At 37.6% G+C, this 25,404-nt stretch overlaps 1 protein-coding gene across 1 annotated transcript in view; it reads right to left on the bottom strand.

Annotated features, from left to right (window-relative positions):
• Window positions 1–25,404, bottom strand: part of BBX (BBX, HMG-box containing) — a 348,489-nt gene that overhangs the window by 4,502 nt on the left and 318,583 nt on the right. Inside the window, exons 14-15 of the mRNA XM_027867261.1 lie at window positions 8,512–8,709; window positions 5,745–5,937 (exon numbers count right to left, since the gene is read on the bottom strand). Coding sequence (XP_027723062.1) covers window positions 5,745–5,937; window positions 8,512–8,709 — 391 coding nt within the window. The remainder of the gene's footprint in view (window positions 1–5,744; window positions 5,938–8,511; window positions 8,710–25,404) is intronic.

The following is a 25,404-nucleotide window of genomic DNA, read 5'->3' as shown; positions in this document are numbered from 1 at the left end:
TCAATGTTCATTAAGTCAGTGATATTCCACACTCTCATCCCATAAAATAATGTTAAACCCATAATCCAAAGAACAGTGGCAGAACTGTTTTCAAGAAAGGGGACACATGATGGTGATTAAATATTTCACAGTTTGATGTCTCTGAGGTAAGTCACAAATCATGTGATGTTGACGAAGAATTTAAGTAACATTAATCTAGGAAAAATTAGACCTTTACTCATGCTTTTCCCCCTTTCCTTTCCCTGTGTGAATTCTAACTGTCCTTCAAAATCTATCCAAGGTACTGCTTCTTTTTTTGAAGTCTTCCCTATACCTACTCTAGCGTACCTAAATCTAACCTTTTTCTGAGCTCTAGTATTACTGAGTTTTAAAATTTTCATTCCACCAGGGGCTTAAAGAATCTTGTTCTGAGGGGCAGCTAGGTGGCGCAGTAGATTGAGCACTGGCCCTGGAGGGCCTGGGTTCAAATCTTGTCTCAGACACATAACACTTACTAGCTGTGTGACTCTGGGCAAGTCACTGCCCAACTGCCTCACCAAAAAAAAAAGAGAAAAAAAAAAAGAATCTTTTCTGTTATTGTTTATGAGTCAATTATAAACATGGATATTACATATAAATATATGATATGACTAATTATTTACCATTGATTCACCAAATAATCAGTTATCTTTTTTATGTCTATATGTTTTGCCTCCCCAATTGGACTATAAACTTCTTTACAAACAGAAATCCTGTGCTCATATAATCCAGTGGATCTGTAATTGCGCAGAAGCATATATTTCCTTCAGTCATGTAGAGTGAAACCCATCCTTTCATTGGCACCCTCCCATATGTTCACCCTAAAGGGATTACACAATGTGCTGAAGGCCTTCCTTGAATTTTCCCAACATTATGAGAATACCAATTCAGCACAAGGGTTCTCCTTCCTTTGCTCTTGCCATGTTACCAACCATCTTCCTTTTGGCTTGTATATTTCTTCAATAGATCTTTTACTCTGTTTTTCCTTTATAATTCCTTGTTTATAATGTGTTGCACCCTGCACACCTTCATTATACATTCTCCATTGTTCATTAGGTGATACCCAATTTCAATTCTTTGGCAATATTACTGTCCCATGACTCACAACCATAAAATATCATTGGAAGAAAATTGGTATTATAAGGATGGGCTTTTCCCATCTTTATCTTCAGTGCCATTTCTACTTCCTTTTAAAGTTTGTTAGAGACTGTAATATTAGAGCCCAAATGTAGAGTGTTCATGTTGATCACAGAATTCACTGTAAAAATCTTATAGATTTTCTCTATTCTTTATCTCCTTGTTGTCTTCCTTTCTGTTTCATCCTTAAAGGGCCCCAGGATGACTTTGCCTAGATGCCAGAGCTTAGCATGGTGCCTGGAACATAGTAGATACTTAATAAATATTTACTGATTGGTTGATTTGGTCCCTTGTTGAGCTTTTAAATTCTTTTTCAAAAAATTTTCCTTCATGGTTGCTTACTCTTTTATAAGATACCACTACTCATAAGCTAGAATAAAATACAAATTCTCTGTTTGGCATTTAAAGCCTTTCACAATCTGGCATCAGCCTAACTTTCCAGGCTGACTACACATTACTCCCCCTCACATGCTCTGTTTTCTAGCCAAAATGGCCTCGTTGCTGTTCTGCCATCTCTGTGTGTCTTTGCACAGGCTGTCATCTGCTATGGCTAGAAAGCTTTCCCTCCTCACTCACTTCTATATCTTAGAATTCTTAGTACCCTTCAAGGCTTTATTCAAGGACTTTTCTTTTCAGAAACCTTTCTTGAACTCATTCATTCCTTGGTGCCTTCCTCCTCTGAGGATCTCTTTTTATTTGTTTTGTGTATGTCTTCTATTTGCTTATCCATGAACATTCTGCACCTTTCTGACCGGCAGTGTGTAAGCTCCTTGAGGGCAAGGACTGTTCTGTTCTGTGTCTGCATCCTTAGTAGCTAGCACACTGCTTTGTATACAGCAGGCTCTCAATAAATGCTTGACCGATTCAGCATCTGTCTCTGTATGATTTTTAGAAAATACTATTTATTATAAATTAACGTTACCCTTGGCTGCCACACTTCTTCCCTTGGCAAATATTTACTGACTCAGATAATTCTTTTGGGCTGCTGATCGGGGTAACTAACTGATAGTGGTTAAACCTGTGGAGGAAATCACTATATTTAGTGTTGATGTCCTTTCATTCATCTATTTCCCATTTTTCAGTATTATTAACTTGCTTTAATAGGTCAGATCAGAATCTATTTAATTGTCCCTTTTCCCCACTTTTATTCTTTTTTATAGCTTTGCATTCATTTGATCTTTGTGTCAGTGCACAGATAGTTGATTAATGAACTATTCCCATAGCAGCAATAAGCCATTTTTTCCCTGCAAAATATAATCAATCTCATTTTTTTTTTGTGTGTGTGTGCTTTTATTCAATATTCATCATGTCCGGTGCCTCTGGATTCTTTTCTTAAAGACAGCACTCATGACACATAAGAGTGAGGCTTATGGATAGTCTCAATGTGTTTTTTTAATTATTATTTCTTACTGCTGTACAGTATTTTCCATTGTCCTCACCTATATTCACTTTTGCATTTAAGTCACTGAGCTTTAAATTATAAAACTGATTTAAATTGGATGTTCTCATTGTTTTTAGTAAACCTGCTCTACCTCTTCATTTTCTGGAACAGATGTTGCCACATACACTCTTAGGATTATCTTGGTGGCCTTTTTGCAAATCTTGATCATGATCCTGCAGGGTGAAATGGTCCAATCACCTGTGAAATGATATTTCTTGTTGTCTTTGGACACACAATAAAACCATTTCTGCCAACTCCTTTATCTCCACCTCCAAGAAGAACCAGTGGACTATCCTTCTACTTAGCTGTGACTTCCTTCTGTCTTCTGTTTTCATTTATGGTAAGAATTTAAAATGGATGTCATTCAGTTTTTCAGTAGCATATCCACTAATTGGTCATTGGATAAGTACCTCACATTTAGAGTACTGATAGCTAAGTTAATGTTCACAGATGGTCTAAAAACTATGTGATTCTTTAATGGCATTGGGGGGGGAGAGCATTCTGTCACTTTCATTGCAGAAGCTGAAGGGGGCTGCAAAGGTATTAGATCTATTTCGTATTTTTTTAATGGGCTGCCATAGCCAAAGAATTTATCACCAGGTATCCAGCCTATTGACAATGAGCATCTCTATACTTAAAGAGGCAAGGATGTTTCTCAGAAAGCAGACCCAGTCTGTTCATGGGACCCCAGCATATCAGACCCCTCCACCTCCATACCACAATGATACATCCCAGCAGGACTTATTTTAGTTGTCCCATTTTTTAAAACTTCTTTTCAAGCCCGAGTGCCCAGGATAGTGTTTTCACAAGTGTAAATATTGTCGATTGGACAATAGCTAAAAAATATCTCTCAGAGTTTGCTTACTAAAAGCAACTTTTAGTTGCACTTGTGCAAATTATAAGATATTTGGCTTCCTGAAAATTGTGATAACTTAAAACCTGAGGAGACAACATGTTGTTGAGTCGTTTCAGTTATGTCCAACTCTTCAGATGCCACATGGGGTTTTCTTGGCAAAACCACTGGAATGGTTTGCCATTTCCTTCTCCAGTTCATTTTACAGATGAGGAAATTGAGGTAAACAGCATTAAGTGACTTGCCCAGGGTCACACAGCTAGTAAGTGTCTGAGGCTGGACTTGAACTCATGAACATGAGTCTTCTTGACTCCAGGCCCAGTGCTCTATCTATTATGCTACAGACTTACCCTACATGGTATTCTATAATTTGAAGTAATTCAAAGTAATCTGATTTTCCAATTTGAAGACCTGGGCTCAAGTCTCTGTACTGCCAACAACTTTCTGTATAACCTCAGACAAGCTGCCTCACTTTTCTGGGCCTCAGTTTCCACATCTATAAAATAAACCATTTAGAGACTGCATAATCTCTAAGATTTCTTCTAATTTTGAATTCTACGAGCTATTTATGACATAAGTATAGATACTACAATATGCTAATTGAGAAGAGAGAAAGAAAGCCTGTATACTGGTTTTAATTTCAGTTTGTCCTAAATGCTGACATCTGACAGCAGATGCCTTACCCCACTTTTTTTTTTTTTTTTTTTAGTGAGGCAATTGGGGTTAAGTGACTTGCCAAGAGTCACACAGCTAGGAAGTATCATGCGTCTGAGGCCACATTTGAACTCAGGTCCTCCTGACTCCAGGGCTGGTGCTCTATCCACTGTACCACCAAGCTGCTCCTCCTTACCCCATTTTTAAGGAAAAAAAATTAGGAAAAAGTAATTTAGAAAAGACAGTAAAAATGTCTATTCACTTTACAAAAGGACTCACCATTGGATTTCTTAAAAAGAAAGCTCTCTACATGCATTTAAAACAATACCTTGTTATTTGAAAAGTGCTTTAAAAGGGCTCTATGTACTCAGATCTCTGAGTTGCATCTAGTAGGTGCTTTTTAAATGCTGGGTGTTGCTGAATAACTCTTTTATTTCATTTGATGTTCACAAGAATAAAGATGAAGAAACTGAAGTGATGAATAATTAAACTGCTATACGTGGTAAATTGGTAGCACAACATTAAGTGAAATGTGGGTTCCCTGACACTTGAGTCAGTGCTCTTTTCCCGGACTAAAACTCTCTCCTTATAATTTATTTTGCAGTGTAAGGTTCACTAGTAGAACAAAGAAATAATAGTAACACTATTAATAATATGCTAATGTTAGATATTTATATATATTATGTATTATAATAACACAATATTATACATGACATGTAATGTTGTTATTATATTATATTGTACGCACATGCAAACTAATTAGTAACCTGGAAAAACTTATTGAAGAGGACATTAGCCAAGCAAGTATACTAGCACTAATATATTATACATAATAACATTACATATAATATTATTTAGTTATATCATAATATAATAACATGTAAAGTAATTATAATAAAATACATTAAATATTATGACAATATATACTATATAAGAAATATCACACAGGGTAGGTATATACATGTAACATACATAATATAATCTTATATAACATATATAACATTGTATATTGAATATAATACATAATATACTTATTGATAATATCTTATAACATATAACAATATATAATAATTATATATTAAATGTAATATATAACAATACATTAACGGTATATAATGGACAACTACTTGAGAAAAGAGAAAGAAAGCCGCTATTGTGGTTTTAACTTCAGTTTGTCCTGAATGCTGACAACCTCAGACAGCAGAGGCCTTCCTTAATTATATATTTATTTTATTATGTTTAATATATAATGTCATGTAACATTATAGATAATACTATATTATGCTTTCTATATTACATTAATATATACTATATTATTATACATTATTCATTATATAACTGCCATTATTATAATATGTGACTTTAATATATAGCAATATAATCTAGTATAATATAACAATGCATATACTAATAATAGTGTACTTGCTTGGCTAATTCCTTCATCTATCTGTTTTCCATGTAACTAATTAGCTTGTATAGGCATACAATATGCCAAGTACAGCATAAATCTAAAACTAAGTTCTAGGAGACCTACTAGGCAGTGAAAAGAGGCTCGTCTACACTCGGACGTTGCTTTCTTTGAATCCATTCTGCCAAAGAAGGGGGCAGGCAAAAGAGAAGGAGGCTTCCCACCCGGCTCACCTGTGCACATTCTCCATTGCTGCTACCTCAGCCAGGGCAGCCAGGCTGAAGAAAGCAGACACAGCTGGCATGTCTGATGTGATACTACGAATCTCCTCTGCCTCGATGTTTTGTGAGCATTCCTCATTGCAATCTGTGTCTGCAGCTGATGTTTTAGGTAGACTACCCTGCAGTTGTTCCTTGGGTTTGTCATCTGTAACAAAAGAAAAATTTATCAAAAGAGAGAGGATTTAGGCCAACCAGCTTGTAGACAAAAGGCAGAGAAGATTCCAGGGCACTCACTGTTTAAGAAGGTAACATTCCTTCCCAATTCCCCTTGATATAGACTGAGAATATAATGGCTTATACAGATCCTCTTCTTGCAGAACAACAAGGCTCCTTTATTAAGCCCAGTTATTCCCATGGGCAGCATTATTCTCAGAAGCAGAGTTGAAAAGAGTTTAAGAGATTGATCCAAGGCCACAGAATGGGTCAGGATTGGATTAGAAGAGGGAAAGAAACCTGAGTTAAAATACAGCTTGAGGAAACTTCTGCGGAGGGACACTTAGATGCCCAGAGAATACAAATGCCTTTGATGAAATCTGGATGCTAAGTCTGCATTGGTTACGAATGATTGTATCCTCCCTGAATTGCTTTTAATTAATTAAATTGATCACTGTATTTATTCATTCCAATACTCTGAGTTCTTTCTCTCATTTTTGAGGATCTGATGTTTCTTTGCCTAATGACATCACTTCCGAGTGAAGGTAAAGGGCTTCTAGTTACGCAGTACTTAGGAGATCAGGTACAAAGTACCTATTAAGAGTTGATAAACCTACTTCCTGTCTTTGCAGAGTTGGGGGACTTGGGGAATGGAATTATTGCATATACTATCAGGCATGGTTGATGTGCTAGTTTGTTTCATGAACTACTTTGTTTCTTTTTAAAGTTCTGTTACAAGAGATGACTTGATGGGAAAGGAGGAGACACACATTTGAAAGCAAGCGTGGTCTAAGATTAAAAAATCAATAAAAATAAGACAAAAAACACCTGGTTGAAATGCAACTCTAATATCTCTATTGGAAAACGAATAATTTTTTCATTCTACCATGTTTTCTTTATTTTTATCATAGTTTTGAAGGAAATTTTAAATAAAGGAGCAAATAGTAATGGCCTTAAAGTGTCTAGTATTAGAACATAAAAATTCCATGATGTCTTACTGCATTAAAAATAGAAGTATCATCTAAGGACTTTCAGTTTTAAAAAGTGAACGTAAATCTTTGCCATATCCTGCAATGTGAAAAGTTCTAAATGAAAGAAAACTCAGCACAATACACATATAATATATAAGAAAAAGTCATTGAAGTTCCTCATTTTGCCATCCTTCAAGTGATAACACTGGTCTAAAACTAATTTAATAAACTCTTTACTTCTCTTAATGTTTAATTTTACTTAAACGGTGGTGCATTTAAATGTTATCCATAGTAAGCATGTTTTAAACATCTTGACTCCTGAAAACACTGTTGAGACATTCTGTTGGATGCTGAAAAGCCACAAGACTATGGTTACAATGGCTTATATTAGGCAGTTGCAAATCCCAGAGACACTAACATTTCTGAAACTGCTATAGCCAAGGGTCTAGAATGTGGGACATCTGGGTCAGCTTCTTAAAGACCATACCTTCTGGCTCTCATCGACTGGACAACAATAGGTCCCTGCCCAAGCACCACTCAATGGTTATTCTTGGGCCCTCCTGGCTCAGAGTGAATGTAAATAGCAATTGCTTCTCTTTTGGACAGAGACACTGAGGGTGTTCCCCTCCAAGTTTATTTTTTTTTAAATTAAAGGGGACATCCCTTGACTCACTTCTTAAACAGGCCTATTCACTGAACTGATGTTGACTCACTCAAAGCGAGAACTCAGAAAGACCTCAGTTTGAAAAGTCCAAAGTCTCCCACTGCATCCAGAGTCATCTCTGCTCCTCCTGATCTATATCTTGCCACAGGACCCAGATGACTCTGGAGGAGAAAGTGAGGCTGGTGACTTTGCACAGTCCTATCTAACTCAAATCCAATTCAATTGCAAGTCATGTCATCATCTTCCTGATGTCATGGTCCTCTTCAAGAATGAAGGACAAACCACAACCCACCTGGAGAATTCCTGGTAAGGGATGGGTTGGAACTTCTTCAGGGTTTTGGATGAGAGTAAGCAGGAAAAGCCAATGCCTAGAACCAGCTTGGTTCTAGCAGCTGAAAAGTCAGAGGGCTGGAAAACCTGGCTTGTAGTAAAGTGGTGGGCCATGGCATAAACAAATGTTCAAGTGCTTTTTAATTTTAACATATGAAGAAATTAAATCAGCCAGTTTGGCTTTGTGGACCCTGGGTGGGAAAAAGGAACAGCTTATAGGACTAAACAGTCCTGTAACTCTCAGAGAACTCCGGACACTCTCTCTTGAGAAAGAGCTGTTTTTGTAATCCATAAGATGACAAATAAATTTAGAGATCTGACTAGAGTCAGTTCCTAAAGAACTCTATAGAAACAAAATTTGCTCTTAGACTTATAGAAGCCTTATGTAATCTCTTCAAGTGGCTTGATATAGAATACGTTCTACCTCCAAACACACCACCCAGATTCATTTTTAAAACCTCAATCTAGAACTCACTTAAGAGTCACTCCCTCAAAGACTCTATTAAATCTGGTAGATTTTTGATGATGATTATTGGCTTCCATTCTATGATCAAGGGTTACTCACGGTTCCCTTTATCCTTATAAATCTCATTCTCCTTACCCAAAGTACCTCCTGCTGGTGACACCCGACCATCTGCTGTCCTGACAAGATGTGTGATCTTCGTTTTCCTCGCTTTCCTTTTTTGGCTGCCAACCAAAGGCTCTTGCGTTGTTGTTGGCTCTGGAGTGTTTGGAACCGATGGGGCATCTTTAGTCTTTCGGGGAGGCTCAGTGGTGTTTTTGTCTTCTGAAAGTATGGCTGAAATAAGCCAGCGATAAGGAGTTGCAAATTAAAACATGGGGCACAAACACAGCAGACTGCAGAAACCTATTCATATTCTGGCCTATCTGTACAAGGTTAATATGCACAAATTTACAGAGCATCATCAGAGGTGAAAGGCCAGGGATGGGGCAATTTGTCAGTGTCCTCCACACACAGAAAATGCACTTTTCCCCTGCAGGTAGAGAAAAGGAAAGGAAGGCTTGGGGCACTGTTTGGAAAATATTTGGGATTTTTTGGTTAGTGGGAAAGGGCAGATTGGGTAAATTACATTCTCTTTCACCTGAGTACATGCAGATTGAGGTAGTACTCCTTAAACTAAAGGAGTCTATTGTTACCATGTGTGATTCCATTACCTTAGAATGGACCTAGAAGAAACTGGATGAGTGAGGCCTCAAGTTTCTCTTCCTTTCTTGTCCTTATGCACTTTACCATACTTGTATAACCTACGCATAAGTTCACGTATGTTCACAGAGCTGGAAAGGGCCTGAGAGTACAACCTCTTTTTTCAGATGAGGAAATTGAGGCCTAGGGGGGTTAAAGGACTTGGCCAAGGTCACATAGGTCAGGCTGTTGTGAAGAAAGCTATTTACAAACTGACAAGTGTTTTTATAATTTCAAGTTATAATTATCCCTCCTATTCTATTAATGTTTTCTACTCAGAAAGGAAGGGTAGGCATGCATGAACCTAGTGCAGGGGCCTTATACTCTCTCACTTTCAGCTGAACCCAGTAAGATACAGTGATTTCAGTGGAAGATGTGAAAAGAAGCGCGCTCACAGACTTCCATTTTCACTCAAAAGGGAATCACTTAACAGGGTATCCATGATGCTACAGTAAGACAATCATGGTTCATGGGGCAAGGACTTTCTCTCTAATTTGGAAGGCAAAATATGAGTTTATTTTCTCTAACAAAGTCATTTAATGATATTTTTCAGACATACATTAGGTGACTGTACACAGATCTGGGTTAATTATCTGTTAATAATGGTATCAGGGAGACTTGGGTTCAAATCATCCCCCCACACAAAGTAGCTGTGTAGACAAGTCACTTAGTTCTCAGTGGCCAAGGCAATTCTTCTAAAACTATGAAAAAAAGACTAGTTCCTGATTTGCAATTGTATGTGATTTCTATACTGAGATTTTCCTAAAACACTGAAACCACAGAACCAGACCCCTTACTCCACCCCAAAATTAAAAAACAAACAAACATTACTTTTATATTTGACTTACATTTAATCAGAGTTAGTCAATATTTGCTGTCCCATCTTTTTTTGGGGGTTGGGAGGGAGTTACGATGAAGTGAAGACAAGCAGCCATAAAATACATTTTTCGCTAATATAGGGGCAATATCACTTAGTTTTTCCAAAGGTAACTTCATTTTCACTGTCAAAAACTCAATGCTGGGCACAGAAATGATTCTTTGTGGAGAGAGCAGGGGGTGGATCAGATAACTAAAATGATGATTTTAAAAGATGTGTTTTGATATTTTATGGAAATAAAACCTGAAGATAACTGAAGGTGCTATTGGAAGGAATATGTAGGGATAGGCAGAGGAGGAGTACAGAGACAGAGTCGAAGAAAGAAGCACAAATTAGGAAAAGACAGAACAAGTTAAGAGCAAAGCAGGATAAGAGTAAAAGTAACTCTGTGTGTGTGTGTGTGTGTGTGTGTGTGTGTGTGTGTGTGTGTGTGTGCAAGCACTCACATGGGTCAGACTTCTTTTTCAATTTTTTATTCTAATACTCCCAAGAGTTATTCTCTAAGTCTGTCCCTGGGGGAGGAGCATTATGAATTCACAAGGCCTTTAATTTGAAAGTTACAGCATCTCAACCCTGAAAGACTCAGAGAGCTAAAACAATTTGCATTTACTCCAACAGAAAAGATGCTTAGCAGAAATCACTCCATGATTTGAAGCTTGGCCTCTTGCCTAGATGTAGAGTAATGAGGAAATACAGTAAAAGTCCTGCTCCTAAACAAATTCTTTGGCAATGCTTTGAAACACTCTTGTCAAGCAAGGCACTAAAAACTGGAAGCGGGAAAAAAGCATTCCTTTCAAGTTATAGGGTTGGGCCCAAGCCACACAAAGCTCCCTTAACAATATGAGATGTTTGTTTCCTGAGTGGGCCGGTTATTTGGGCTTATAAAACTTACAGTTAAATGTCTGGGCTATCTTAAAGCAATATCTCTGTATACTTTGAGCCTTAAGAAAAAACTTTGGAAGGGGCAGCAATATAATAAGGAGCTGCTAAAAAAGGGGAGGGGGAAGGCAATTTAGATGGAAATACATCAAAAGAAAAAGAATCACTAAGCTAATGGTAGAAAGTCAAGGCTTTACATAAATCTGAAGAAACTTTAACCAGTATTTACCAAAAACATTAGGTAACCTCCATTACCTGTTCCTTTGATCCCAGAGTTCCTAGTTTATACATTAATTGTCTCTGCTAATGATATCAAAGGCAAAAGAGGATGGGGAGGAGGAAGGGGAGAGTGTTGCAATTGGTTCTTCAATATATTCTAGACAGAAGGGTCTTCAGAAGCAGCTTCAATCCTTTCTAACTCTAGAAGAACACTAGGACTCATTGAAATAAGTGGGTGGCAAAACTCCAGGCAAGTTAAAGAAAAACTTCTTAGGTGGCAAAAGAAGAGGTAGCCGTGCTGGAAAAAGACATGATGATGGAAAAAAACAGCAACACTTTCATAGAGACCATTGTCCCTCAACCTGAAACCAAGGTGCATGATCACTTCTGGGCAGAGACCAGGTTTGAAGAGAAGAGTCAGGCTTCCAGTTTGCTCTGTGGTCTTCAACTCTTTCACCAGTGGGTGGTAGGCCTGGAACTGAAGGGCAGCTTGGCAGTGAAGTGGACAGAGTGCTGGGATTAGAGTCAGGAAGACCTGAGTCCAAATCTAGCCTAAGACACTTACTAGATGTGTGACCCTGGGCAAGCCACATTCTCTCTTTGTCTCAATTGTAAAATAGGGATAATAATAGCACCTACCTGACAAGGTTGTTGTGAGGATTAAATGAGATAATTATTTATAAAGCTCTTAGTACAATGTAAGCTCTTAATAAATACTTGGTTCCTTCCTTGCTCATCATGGTCATTTTTGCCATGTTCTGACACTGGGCACTGGATGAAACCAAGGGAAGGCTGAGAATGAAAGAGAGGCGCTAGCCACTGGTACACACAATATATACCCAGAAGCTAGTCATGAAGGCTGTCCCTGGGCTACAAGAACTAGTGGGCAGTCACAACTCAGAAAACATAGAGTGATTAAGCCAAAGTGTCATTGGACCAAGAACCAGGCAAACAATTAGGAAACAGGATACAAAGGAACCAGAGATCAAAGAAAGACAAAGGAGAAACAAGAAGTGTAGTTAAGACAATGGAAATAAGATACAAGTGATGAGAAAGCCTTGAGTCTGAGGCCACTATGATCTAGATAGGAAACCTTCTGTATGCTTCCGGCTAGTATAAAATCTAATTTATTCCAGGATAGGGGCTATCTAAGAGGCATCATGGATAGAATGCCAGTCTCAAGGTCAGAAAGACCTTGGGTTAAAGTCCCAACTCTGACTCAAACTGGTTGCATGACTCTAGGCAAGTCACAACCTCTAAGTTCATGAGGAAACTCTCTAAGACTATAAAGCTGCAGAGCAAATGTCATTCTGTGATGGTGCAAGGAGCTTTCTCATTGACGGTCCCATAGGCAATGAAAACAGGTTTTAAAAAGACAACCTGACTCAAAAACAAAACAACAATCTAGAGGAAGGCCTCCAGTGCATTGGGTAGATTCCCTGTTGAAAATTTATGGGTAGACATGGTCAAAAATTACAAAGAATGAGAAAGTATGGATGGGCTGGAATTTGTTTTGTTGGAGTGAGTAACAACACCAGGGAGATTACATATCAGACACTTAGTAGTTGTGTGACTCTGAGCAAGTCACTTAACTCTGTTTGCCTCAGTTTCCTCATCTATAAAATGAGTTGGAGAAGGAAATGGCAAACCATTCTAATATCTTTGCCAAGAAAACCTCAAATAGGGTCATGAAGAGTTGGGCATGACTCAACAAGGGGGCAGGTAGGTGGCACAGTGAATAGGGCACTGGGTCTGGAGTCAGGAAATCTCATCTTTCTGAGTTTAAATCTGGCCTCAGACATTTAGTAGCTGTGTGACCCAGAACAAATCACTTAACCCTGTTTTCCTCAGTTTCCTCAACTGTAAAAATGAGCTAGAGCAGGAAATGGCAAACCACTCCAGTATCTCTGCCAAGAAAACTCCCCAAAAATGGGTCATGAAGAGTCAGATACCACTGAAAGGACTGAACAACAACAAAGCAGAGGTGTCAAACTCAAAGTCTGAGGCCACTTGCTGTGCAAAATTCTCCAGTGCAGAACTAACCAGATTAAATTGTAATTGGTAAATGTTCAAAAATAAATAAAAATGCAATACAATGAAGATAATGACAATCTGTGGTTTTCTTACGCCAATAGGTGGCCCTACAGGGATCCATTTCTAGTTAAGTTTTACACCACTACATAAAAGGGCTTAAGGACCTTTGGTAGATCTTGTTAAAGTCTTGAGTAGGTTAACTTGGATGAAGTGGAGACGATGGAACAAGGGTAGATTGAAAATAAGCAGTAATGCCTTGTCACTTCTAATTCTGACCTCACAATTGACCAAATCTCACTCTAAACCCTAGGGCTCCGGAAAATGGCCTTTGGTTTGGCCTTATCCAGTAGAGAAGAGGTGAGTCAAAGAGCGATAGAAAAAAGAGAATAACACTTACAAGATTTTAGGACTTAGAGCTGGAAGAGTCCTCAAAGCTCATGTTGATCAACTACCTAATTTTATAGATGAGGAAAATGAGGGTCGGTAAAGTGAAGGAACTTGCCCAAGGCCACATAAGTTGTAAGTGGAACAGCTAAGATTGAGACCTAGGTTCTTTTTCAACTTTTATATACCACATACTTTAGGAAGTACAGGCAGAGCTGAATCAAGATGTACGGGAGAAAACACAAACTTTACTTGGCAAACAACTAGGAAATGGTGGGGAACCTAAAATAAAGAGCTGTTTAAAGAGGCAAATACATTTCAAAACAGAATACAAAGATATCGAAACAGTTGTACAGAAATGCAACAATAAACCTCATTATTTTATAATTGTTGGTCAGAGAAGAGATGGGGACAAAAACACTCGATCTTTTCTTTTCCTTTTGAGGTAAATAAATGACTCTGTGCATGGTAGAGGGGAGTAGGGTACAAGGTACTCGCCTACAAATAATAATTACTAACATCTACATAGTGCTTACCATATGCCAGCCACTACGCTCTTATGTACCAGACACTTTACAATTTTTATCTCATTTGATTCTCACAGCAACTCTGGGAGGTAGATGTTATTATTATCCTCTTTCTATTATTATCCTCTTTCTATTATCCTCAGGAAACTAAGGCAAATAGAGAATTAAGTGACTTGTGCAGTGTCAAACAGGTAGTAAGTATCTGAGGCCAGATTTGAACTCAGGACTTGATGGCGCCAGGCTCAGCACTCTAACCACTGTACCACCTAGCCACCATATCCTTTCAGAGATTACAGAAAGTTACCCAATACTAAGGGACAAGTCCAGAGATACTGGGCTTTAATAAACTGAGTCCACAGTCATAATGTGTATATTTCAAGAGCAGAGATAAAAACCAAAATAAAACAAAAACCTAGCCCTTTAATCAACATTAAAAACCAAGCAAGGAGAACATCTTGCTTCCCAAATTTTGCTCCCCAGAGGGGGGGAGTGAGGGGTTCCCTCAGCCTCTGGAGCACTCCAGAGTTGTGAATTCACATTGTAAACAGGGATTCAAACTCACAGCTAAAATTATGACCAAATCTGAAATCTTACTGCCTTAGGTTAGTCTCATAAGAGTTGAAACAGCAGTCAGGTATTTGATGGAACATGAAAATAAATCAATGAAACTAATCTAACTCATCCTGGGAAGCATTAAAAAATCACCCAGCAAGCCCATTCAAAACGGAGGGTAGCAATCAAATGGCCTGGGTGCTAAGCATTCTTTTTAGGAGTGGAAATGAAAACCCCCGGCACTTTTTAATTTTCATTGAATTAAATGAAGGAATCTAGGGGGGAAAAGATAAGCTAAATTGAGATGCTACAACCAGAAACAAGGCTGTGCTTCATTTTTTGTTTTAGTAAAGAGATTTAATTATAACTAAAGCAAACAAGGAGGGCAGCATTACAGTGCCCCTGTCTCAGCTTCAGGAACTATTGTGTTTAATTCTTGACTCCCTAGCAAGCTTAGCGGTGTGGACCCTGGGCAGGTCACAACTTCCCAATGCCCCAGGCAACTCTTTAAAATCATAATGCAAAACAGTAGAGGAAATGTCCCCACAGGGAGTTCCAGACCTGTGGTTTCCAACAATTTTTTTTTTCGCCAACAGCCTTTCAACAACTAAAATAGTTGTGAACCCCTTGAGTAATTTGTTATACTTCTCATAACATTCTGTAATTATTTACTGTTAAAGGCTCCATTAAAGTATTTTTAGTGTGAACCCCTTGGACTACTAAATAGGAACTGGGAAATTATGGTCTGGTCAAAAACAAACAGATCAAACAAATAAGAGTTTCGAACTAAGGGTGAACTCAAGAAATGGAGATTGTAGAAACCACTGGCTTTTCAGCCAAAGCAAGTTAACACAACAGCCTTCTTAAAACATGAATAAAGTAGTAATGCCAGGCTCTTCATAGTTCATATTTCTACTACTTTAAGTTTCTCCTTAAAGCCAGTCCTAAGACATTTTACTTATAGATGTACGCATTCAGCAAATGAATTAATCTAATTTAGATTTGTGAGATCGTGACAGGCAGGAGCAGAGAAATGTCTAAAAACTTTATGCTTAACTTTAAAAACTTCAAACATATTACTAAGTGTTAAGGTTACTTTGAGGGAGAGGGAAAAAACTTGGATAGCAATCTGAATGATGCATAGGAGAGGTTTAAAAGAAACTCAATGAAATTTCTATTATTCATTATTACAGGATCACAGAATCACAGATTTTGAGCTGAAAAGAGACTTTAAAGGCCATCTAGACCAATCTCCTCATTTTACCTATAATGAAACTGAAACCGAGAGAAAACTGAGTGAACTTGCCCAAAGTCACAGTAGTCCTACGTGGTAAAGCTGAGATTTAAACTCAGACTCTCAGACTTCCAAATCCAACACTCTTTTCACTTTAATATACTGTCCTTGTATGGATACCCAAAAGCCTCAGTTAAACCAATATTATTTTAAGCAACAGTTTTAAATTTCTTCTATCAGACAGCTAAGACAAGGATGAATAATTAATTGTATTGAGACAGATTTTGCATTTCACCTTCTAAATTCTAATAAGGCCTCCAGGAGAGTTTCTAAGAAGCAGCAAAATGATCAAAGAGAGAAGAAAAGGGCCTAAGCAATCCATAAATTGTATACTTAACCACCTAAGTAAACTAATGGTGGATGCAGTCTAAAAAATTATAGTTCCATTTAAAGTTGCGTGTAATTTTTTTTTTTTGCTGAATTAGGAATGAACCAAAAACATTTATTTTTCTTTGCATTGTTCTATGCAAATTAATAAGTAAAAATGAAAACTTATCGTGAAACCTTAACCAATTTTGAGACTTTCACAAAATCAATTTTCTTTTGGGTTGAAGATGACTACTATTAGAGAAGAAAGACCAGAAAGCTCTCTCTTGTTGGTGAATACCTACTGGATTTTTAACCTAGTCAGGAGATACACAGGGATCACAAAATTATAGAACTTTAGAGCCTAGAATGATTTGAGGGAGCACCAAGTTCAACTTCTTCATTTGATGTAACAGAGGCCAAAGGAGATGTACCTGCTCAAGGTCACATGACATTAGAGAAAAAGTCTAGAAACTAGGTCTCCTAATCCTCTGTTTAGTGTTCCTTCTACATATGTATCTATACATATCATAATAAATGGTATTTATATGAGATTGCTATTTTACCAGTGAAATAATGGAAAAAAAAAACAACACTATGGACACGCGCCTTCTTTCCTACATGACAAAAACAAATGGCATACATTTTTAATGCTAACTGAAACACAAATACTTTTTGAGATAAATTTTAGGCCAATTTATGCATTACTATTTTCCTTGTTGAATAAAAGAGAAAAGAAAGCATGAAATGGTGAAAAAGAACTGGTCTGGTATATTTTTGTTCTGGTTCTACCACTAACTAGCAGACTGACACCAGCAAGTCACTCTCTGGGCCTTAGTTTCTTCATCTGTAGAATGGAGGACTAAATGAACTCAAGTTTCCTTTTAGATCTGTTTTGTTCACAAAATTATACGTATTAGCTATAGGAAATATCTTAAAAAGCCTTAGAAAATTATATTGGTTTGGAGGCTTGGGACTTGTATATTAGAGTGGTTTCAAATATAATAGTCTGATTAACTTAAAAAAAATAAAAGTGAAAATGTGGTCCATGGACCTGCTAATTACATTTCCATATATCACTAAAGCATAAGCTTCATGATCTAGAAAGTGACAAGCACTGGGAGTTGGGCTTGGAAAAGACTCCAAGTCCCCAAGTTTAACAACTCCTGTCAATATCTTATAATCACACATAAACATCTCATTTCTCATCAATGTAGAAATTATTGCAGTGCAATCCTGTTAAAAATAATTGAACTAAACATTACAATCAGCCTTCTTTCCCATGGGAGCTTAGTTTTTCCTTTAAAATTGCACATAGAAACCAGTTTTAGAAAATGAACTCAGGACTAATGCTGACTGCAAGACCATGTAACATGGATCAATGACATTATAACCATATTTACATCCACTGGAATATAGAATATGGAAATGTGCACTTCCTTTTTCAACCTCAGTAAGCTGAATGGTGTCAAAGGTAAGTTATTTATTTGACCATTTATTGACCTTTTCTAAAAATAATGAAAAAAAAGGGGAAAGAGAAAATAAAGCTTTAGCCTCAATGCATATGTATAATTTTTTTTTAAATTCAGCTATAGAAACACTCTCATAAAAACAGGAGTTTTACTTCAATGACTGAACTATTAAAATAGCATTCACCAACTAAGAAAACAAAGTAATATTGGAAATGGATTCAGAATAATGCCAAATCAATTTCCTTAATTTTAAACTATGTGGTTAGGTTAAGGTCATGTTAGCAATTTGGTCAAAGAAACATAAAGATCACTTTGGAAGGAAACAACATCTACTGAAATATTTTTCTACTTGAAGAAAATAGCTTATTAGTGGACAAAATAAAATGAAGCAATGTCAGCTATGTGTATATACAAACATCTACATGTATGAATTATATATAGGTACATATACCACAAGGTCATTCAGAGTAAAGCAACACAGAACATTAAGTCACTTACGCGTAAAATAAATGCACAGCTGAGCATGTTCACAATAAATCATGGCAAAAGTATGTGTAGGGAGATAGCAGAGCATGAAGAGAAGGGAGGACACACAATGTACAACTTTCAGTATATGGGACTACACATGGGCCAGGTGAGAGGTTCAATTTAGAATCTAAGAGAAACAGCATAGTATAGTGGGGAAAGCACTGGCTGAAGAGTTAAAAACAAAACAAAAAAAAAAACCAAAATCTGGTTTGAGTTCCTGTTCCCTCCCACCAATTCACCCACTACCATTTTGCTAGTCATGTAAATGGGGCAAATCATATCACATCTCTGACCCTCAGTTTCTTCATCTTTTCATTACCTTCCTCACAGGGTTCTCATGAGGAAGGTACTACATACATTGTAAAGCATAATGGAAGAGAAACTTAGTATTATTGCTATTAAGAAAAACAAGATTTAACCAGAAAGAGAAATTAATCTTAAGATGGGCCCAGAATTAATTCAGGAGCCCACTAAGCTGAAAGAAATGGGGCCAGCGCTTTAAGGAGAAGAACCAGTCTATAGTAGTATTCTAGGAGACTTAAACAAAATTTGGAGGAATTGGAAAGGGAAATTTGATCTATGATGAACCATGGAGAAAAGCAAAGAAAAGAACTGAAGTAAAAAATAGGGATGGTGAGAAAGGAGCACCCCCCCCCCCCACTGCAAGGACTCTGTAAAACACTTTTACATGAATATCACTTGTGAAAAGTTGGAAAAATGAGGTCAAGGAAAAGAAATGATAAAGGCATGGATGAAAGCTTGAGAAGCTTTTTTAATTAAAAAAAATGACAATGTGATAATAGATGAAGTGAAAACCTGGGAGATGCAAAATAGATTTCAGGATCCATAGACCATTTCCCCCACCCTATCTCCCTCCCCCATCCCCCAAAAAAGTAAAGACAAGGTAGGATCCAAGTCTTGGGTGACTGGGAATTGAGAAGGAGACCCTTCTAACCAGTCACCCTTAGACCTTGGAGAACAGTTTTACTATGGCTGAGCCAGGAGCTGATGAAGATGAAGCAAGCAAAAAAAGGAAGGAAAAGGGAAGGACTGTCTGCACAGAAGAATGGATTCAGATAGAAGGTGTCCAAGAAACCTTAATGGAGGGTGGAATTCACCAGTACCTTTTTCCGGAACATTAGGCTTCTCCTTTTTGTGCTTATATTTGCTGACAATTTTGTGGAATAGGTTCTTTTTCTGAGACTGGAATGAACCTACAGACAATATTAATATAAATACATTTTTAATGAGCAATCTTTTGTAAAACAGAGAAGTATCTTGCGATCTCAAATGATCGCCCCAACCCCCCCACCCAAATGTGCCCATTGAGACATCCTCTAATGGAAGAACAGATAACCAACCTTTCCTTCTTTGGACAAGGAAAGGGTGAATGTTTCTGCTAGGAACCTATTGGGAAGAGGCTTTATTTAAGGCTAATACAGACAGCAGAAACCACACAGGATGCAGGAAGTAGAATTATATCCCATAGCTTTTAAGAAAGGCTGTTAGCAACACAGGGGCTTTACCCTGTAGTCTGAACAAAGATTCTGCTGGTAAGAACAAATAAAACACACAAAGGAAAGAACAGTGTGAGTGTAATCTTTTCTGGCTTGCTGAGGAATTATACTAACATGACTCCTGGCTTTTCACAGACAGCAAGTTATCTTTTCAAGACATCTACTGACCTCATAATAACTGACAACTTTTCTTGCCTTTTAAGTTATACTGGGGGGAAGGGGAAGCTATTACAGAAAAGAAAGAATGATTTTTGAAAAATCAAAATGTTTGCCTGGCTATTCCTTACAGCCAGAAGTTCTTGTGAAAATCTGTTTAGGGAGTCTTTGTTTCATCAGACAGCAGAGAACTGAGCATTTCAGATATTAACTAGAAAAAAATCTGAAGTAGTGTTAGCTTACCAAAATTATTCACATTTTTATAGCTTATTGAGCACTTTGAGGTATTCTGTTTTGTATGTGGTAGCCTTTATGCTATAGATGAAGCTGACATTCCTGACTTACCATCAAACAGACTATTTTTCTCCATTTGTAGTGATATGGCTGGTTAGGGTTTGATAGATTAGGAACTGTGCCTGTGCTTACTTTCAATAAGATGAGCTAGGGAAAAAGTAGTGTGTCTGACAGATGTACAAGAGGAACATATATGTCAAGTCTGTATGCTATAGCCATATTTGTAGACTCAATCAATATACCGCACATCAAATAGATGTGCAGTATATTACTTACTCAAGTAGATTTTATACTTTATAGAACAGGAAATTAGCTGACAATCAGTTTAACATGGTACTGATGTAAAATCAGATTCCATGTCAATGAAGGCAGAAGGAAGAAACGAGTTTTGAAATCTCTCAAGATCTTTTGGATATTAATTACTTAACTATATAAGTGATTTTAAAAATACTCCATAGTAATGGTTGACAGAGAAGGGAAAGAGAATAAGCATTAAGTGCCTACTATGTGTTAGGCACTATAGTAAGCACTTTATCACTATTATCTCATTTGATCCTTGAAAGAATGCTATGAGGTAGGTGCTATCATGATCCCCATTTTACAGTTGAGGAAATTGAGGCAGATAGAAGTTAAGGTGACTTGCCCAGGGTCACGCAGCTAGTAAGTGAGGCTGGATTGGAATTTTGGTCTTCCCCACTCTAGGCCCAAGGCTCAATCCACTGTGCCACCTAGCTGCCTTTAAATAAAGAAAATAACTTCTATGTTCATTACAATTTAGAACAGGGATCCTTAACCTTTTCTGTGTCAAGGATCCCCTTTGGCAAACTGGTGAAACCTATGTACTCTTCCTCAATATAATGTTTTTAATTGCATAAAATACAGTAAGGTCTCCATTAGTGTTAATAATGAATACTGTGAAGTGGTGGCATTATCAGATTTTACTGCATATCTCTACTGGGCTGGAATAAACAATTATATTTTAAATAATTATATCTCTGAAAGTTTAAAGTTCAAATACATGTAACCACTTTTACAGCATTATAGACAATTCCTGCTTTATGTAAATTTGCATTATGCAAATTTTCCTTTATGTAAAGAATTCTGAAAACAATCTTCATTTGGACCCTTGGCTGGGTTCTCCAAGGCCTCTACCACCACCACCACCACCACACCACCACCACCAAAAATAAACCTAACTCCCCCCGCAAAAATTTTCATCTTCAAGTGAAGCAAAAGAATCAATGTAGAAAGGCCTCTGCTGCCCATTTTGGATTGGAGGCTTGGCTTGAGACCTCCAGAGAGAGAGAGAGAGAGAGAGAGAGAGAGAGTGGGGAGACCTTTGCCCCACTCTGCCCACCCGCCCATGTGTCAGCCTCCCTGTCTCCCTGCACATCTGTCTTCTCAAGTCAGTTCCTGGCCTACACGTTCCTCCTGCTGTTCTTTCTTCTCTGTCCCCGGCCCCCACATGTCCTCAAACTGCGTATCAGCTTCCTCCACTGGGTACCCCCTTCCTATCTACCTCCCTTCCTGACATCTGTAGGCAAATTTGCATTACGTAAAAATCACTTTACTTAGAGGTCTCACTTACATAAAGTGAGAACCATCTGTAATTGGTACCTAGATGTAAAGTACAAAAGATTACAGAGGAAACCAAAGATTAGTGACCCCCATGAAATTTATTCCTGGACTTACATCATGGGCCTCAGCTTAAGAACCCCTGATCTAGAGAGACATATGGAGGGGAAAAAAACCAGCTCTAGAATAAAGATGCAATGTGTAAAAATAGGTACAAAAATCATGTTATGTATGGAATGATAGGTCAGATAGTGAAAAAGAAAAGGTTGAAAGCATAAGACCTAAGAAAAGCTGTGGGAATTCTAAACAGTACAATTTACCCAAGGACAATGTTAAAGGTGGATCTTGTCAGTTTCAACATGAAAAAAGGTCATTCTTTGGGATTTTATAAGTGGAAGAGGTTTTTACAAACTTATTCTCCACTAAATGGCTACCTTTTCAACCTGCTCCATCCCTGCCCAGCCCCCCTGGAAAAAAAAAATAAATAAAATCTGTCAATGAAAATTGAAATGAGTTACACAGTTGAATGCAAACTGTAATGGAACAACTTCAGAGCCAAGAAGTGAATTTTTGCTGCTGTTCAGTTGTTTCAGTTGTGTCTAACCCTTCATGACCCCATTTGGGGTTTTCTTGGCAAAGAAAGAAGTGAATAGTTATGTTTTTGTGCACCACTGTTAGATACACAGCCTAAAGAATGTGAAATCAAGTTACAAGCAGTACATATAAAGAAATTTATCAAAGCTTTCATTCTCCCCCTTTTAAATTGTTGTGTTTTTTCACAACAAAGAGCTGTTGTTCAGTCATTTCAGTCATGTCCAACTCTTCATGACCTGATCAGGGGTTTTCTTGGTAAAGATACTAAAGTGTTTTGACATTTCTTTCTCCAGTTCATTTACAGATGGGGAAACTGAGGCAAACAAGGTTAAGTGACTTGCTCGGGGTCACACAACTCATAAGTATCTGAGGCCAAATTTGAATTCAGGTCTTCCTGCCTCCAGGTCTGGCACTCTATCCATTGTACCACCTAGCAATCTCCTGGATTATTCTAGTAAGTAGTTAGAAGAGAACAGGAGGGAAATCTTAGTCACTGGGGAAATGAGGGAAAAGACAAACAAAAAAAAGTTTTTATTAAGGAATCATCCTGGTTCTGAGGGGCAGAAGCTTGTTATCATGAAATGGTCATGTGCCCTGTTGCCTCAATTTACTTTGTATTCAACTCCATCATCAATATTCACTCTGTTACTCAAAGTGGACATGTGAGAGAGGCCCTAGGGTCCTAGATCCAAGCTATTTGAAACTAAGGCTTAGAGAACAACTGGGGCTCAACAGTTCCATGTACATTGGCTATAATACTTGTCCACTGACTCACTCCCTGTCTCATATATATGTATATGTGTGTATATGTGTATATATACACACATATACATATATATGTATGTACAGATGTATATATGTGTGCATGTATGTTATATACACACATATATATTCCACATACTTCTATATAAATAATATATAGGGGTAATCACATCATGGACAGCTAGGGGGTGTCACAGTGCACAGAGCTCTGGGTCTTAAGTCAGGAAGCCTCTACTAGCTGTGTGACCCAGGGCAAGTCACTTAACCCTGTTTGTCTTAGTTTCCTCATCTATAAAATGACATGGAGAAGGAAATGGCAAAACACTCCAGTATCTTTGCCAAAAAATCCCCAAATGAGGTCACAGAGAGTCAGACATGACTGAAACAACTCAACAACTCAACACTACCACCACCTCCCAGGGTTGTTGTGAAGACCAAATGATATAAAAATCGTAAAGCATTTTAGCACAGTGCCTGGCACATAATAAGCACTATATGGATATTAGCTCTTATTAGCATTACCTACTAAATTATAATCTTCTCAAGGGTTTAAACAGTGTCTTTTTCATCTTTGGATTCCTCTTCCCCTGGCCCTCAGCACCAAAAGTGCTTAATGTTTACTGAATACCTAACTTGTGAGTTTTGGCAAAGGTATCTGTTCAGTCCTCTGCAATCAAAGAAGATGCCAGGTATTCTCTTCTACTACCTTTCCAACCATCACGCATTCAGAGTAAACGAGGTAAGGGCAGGAAAGGCTAGAGAGAAACACACCCTCCCTATTTCCTTATTTATTAAAAGGACATGGTCATAAAATACCTGCCAAGAGTGTGGCAGTTAATGACTTCATAAAAACAGAGTGAACATAATTTTTTAACTAAGGTAAAACTAATGCTCCATGAATATTCTACACTTTTAGGAAAAAGATATCATTAGTAAATAAAAAGGGATGACACTTGGTAGTTAGTGGAATGATAGTTAAAAAAAACAAACAACTAGTTGGCTAACTTACTACAAGAGATAAAAATATAGGAGAATGAACATTTCCCTATTTCCCTCTTCCTTTTTCTTCTGACGTATCATAGTAAAAGGATCTATTTTATAGGTTATAAGGGTCATTCACTCAAAAGAAAACAAGCACGAGGGTATTGATACTTTAACGGTCACCAATAGGAGGCACCTACCAGTTACCCTCTGGTGAGACAAGATGAGTGCTAAACCCTCTGAGTCACTAATAAGATGTAAAAAAGAATAGCAGGTATCAAAAGCAACAGAATTATGCTCTCCAGGTAGGCTCTTTTCCCCTGTTTTCACCCTGAATTATCCTTGGGAAAGCAGTGCCATGTTTTAGTTAATGCTGTTCAATGAAGGGCAATTTTTAGCATTATCTTTTTCCCATGAAGATTCCATAGGGAACTATAAACATGTACCTTAAGTAAGTATGTACATTACTCAGGAGCACACAGAAAAACATTTTCAAGAAAGGAAATTACAGTATTTACAACAATTAATGATATAGTACTGACTTTTAGGATTTGGGTATAAAAAACCCTTCATACAGGTACATCATTCCTTCCCTATCTTCCCCTCACAAGACACCAGCATCACTAGCAACTGTCATTAATTTGATGCTCAAACATATTCCTATAGGGATGGGAAACGGCAGCCAGAGCAGAATTAATGGAGCCAGAAAAAAGCGACAGGTGGGCTTCCTGGTACTGAAAGGGAGCAGATCTTTAGGGGATGCAAGGTAATAAGTGGGTTATTATGAACTGAAAAACATTATGTCATCACAAACTATCATGCCCAATTTCAGGCTTTCTGTTATTTGATGTTTAAAAATAAATGCCAGTTTAAAAAAAAAAGCCTACCTAAATACGAACTTTTGATCTTAAATTCTTGCCTATGAAGAGTGTATATTTAAATACTCAGTGGTCAATTAACATTTCCATGTAGCTAAAGAGTTGTAAAATGTCTCCAGGGACCACATTTAAGTTACAGCAAACACAGGCTTTCTCCTGAGGATGTTACAAAAACAGTTGGAAAAAAAAAAGTGGCTCTCCAGGGAATGTGGTGAATATAGACAAATATTTTGTAGTTATATGCTGTAGCTGCATCCCCAGGACTGCAGACTGGGGGAAAAAAACAAAGTCATACCATAAGCTGAGAGGAAAGAAAAGGTAGTGCCACGAATGTAGGTGGTCTTCCAAAAGCATTAACTTTTTTTTTTTTTTGGGGGGTGAGGCAATTGGGGTTAATTGACTTGCCCAGAGTCACACAGCTAGTGAGTGTTAAGTGTCTGAAGCCACATTTGAATTCAGGT

The sequence above is a fragment of the Vombatus ursinus genome, unplaced genomic scaffold (genome assembly GCF_900497805.2).
Source record: "Vombatus ursinus unplaced genomic scaffold, bare-nosed wombat genome assembly UNPS02001419.1, whole genome shotgun sequence".
NCBI classification, from domain to species: Eukaryota; Metazoa; Chordata; class Mammalia; order Diprotodontia; family Vombatidae; genus Vombatus; species Vombatus ursinus.
Note: the sequence above shows the minus strand (reverse complement) of the source record. Positions and strands in the feature narration are given on the sequence as shown.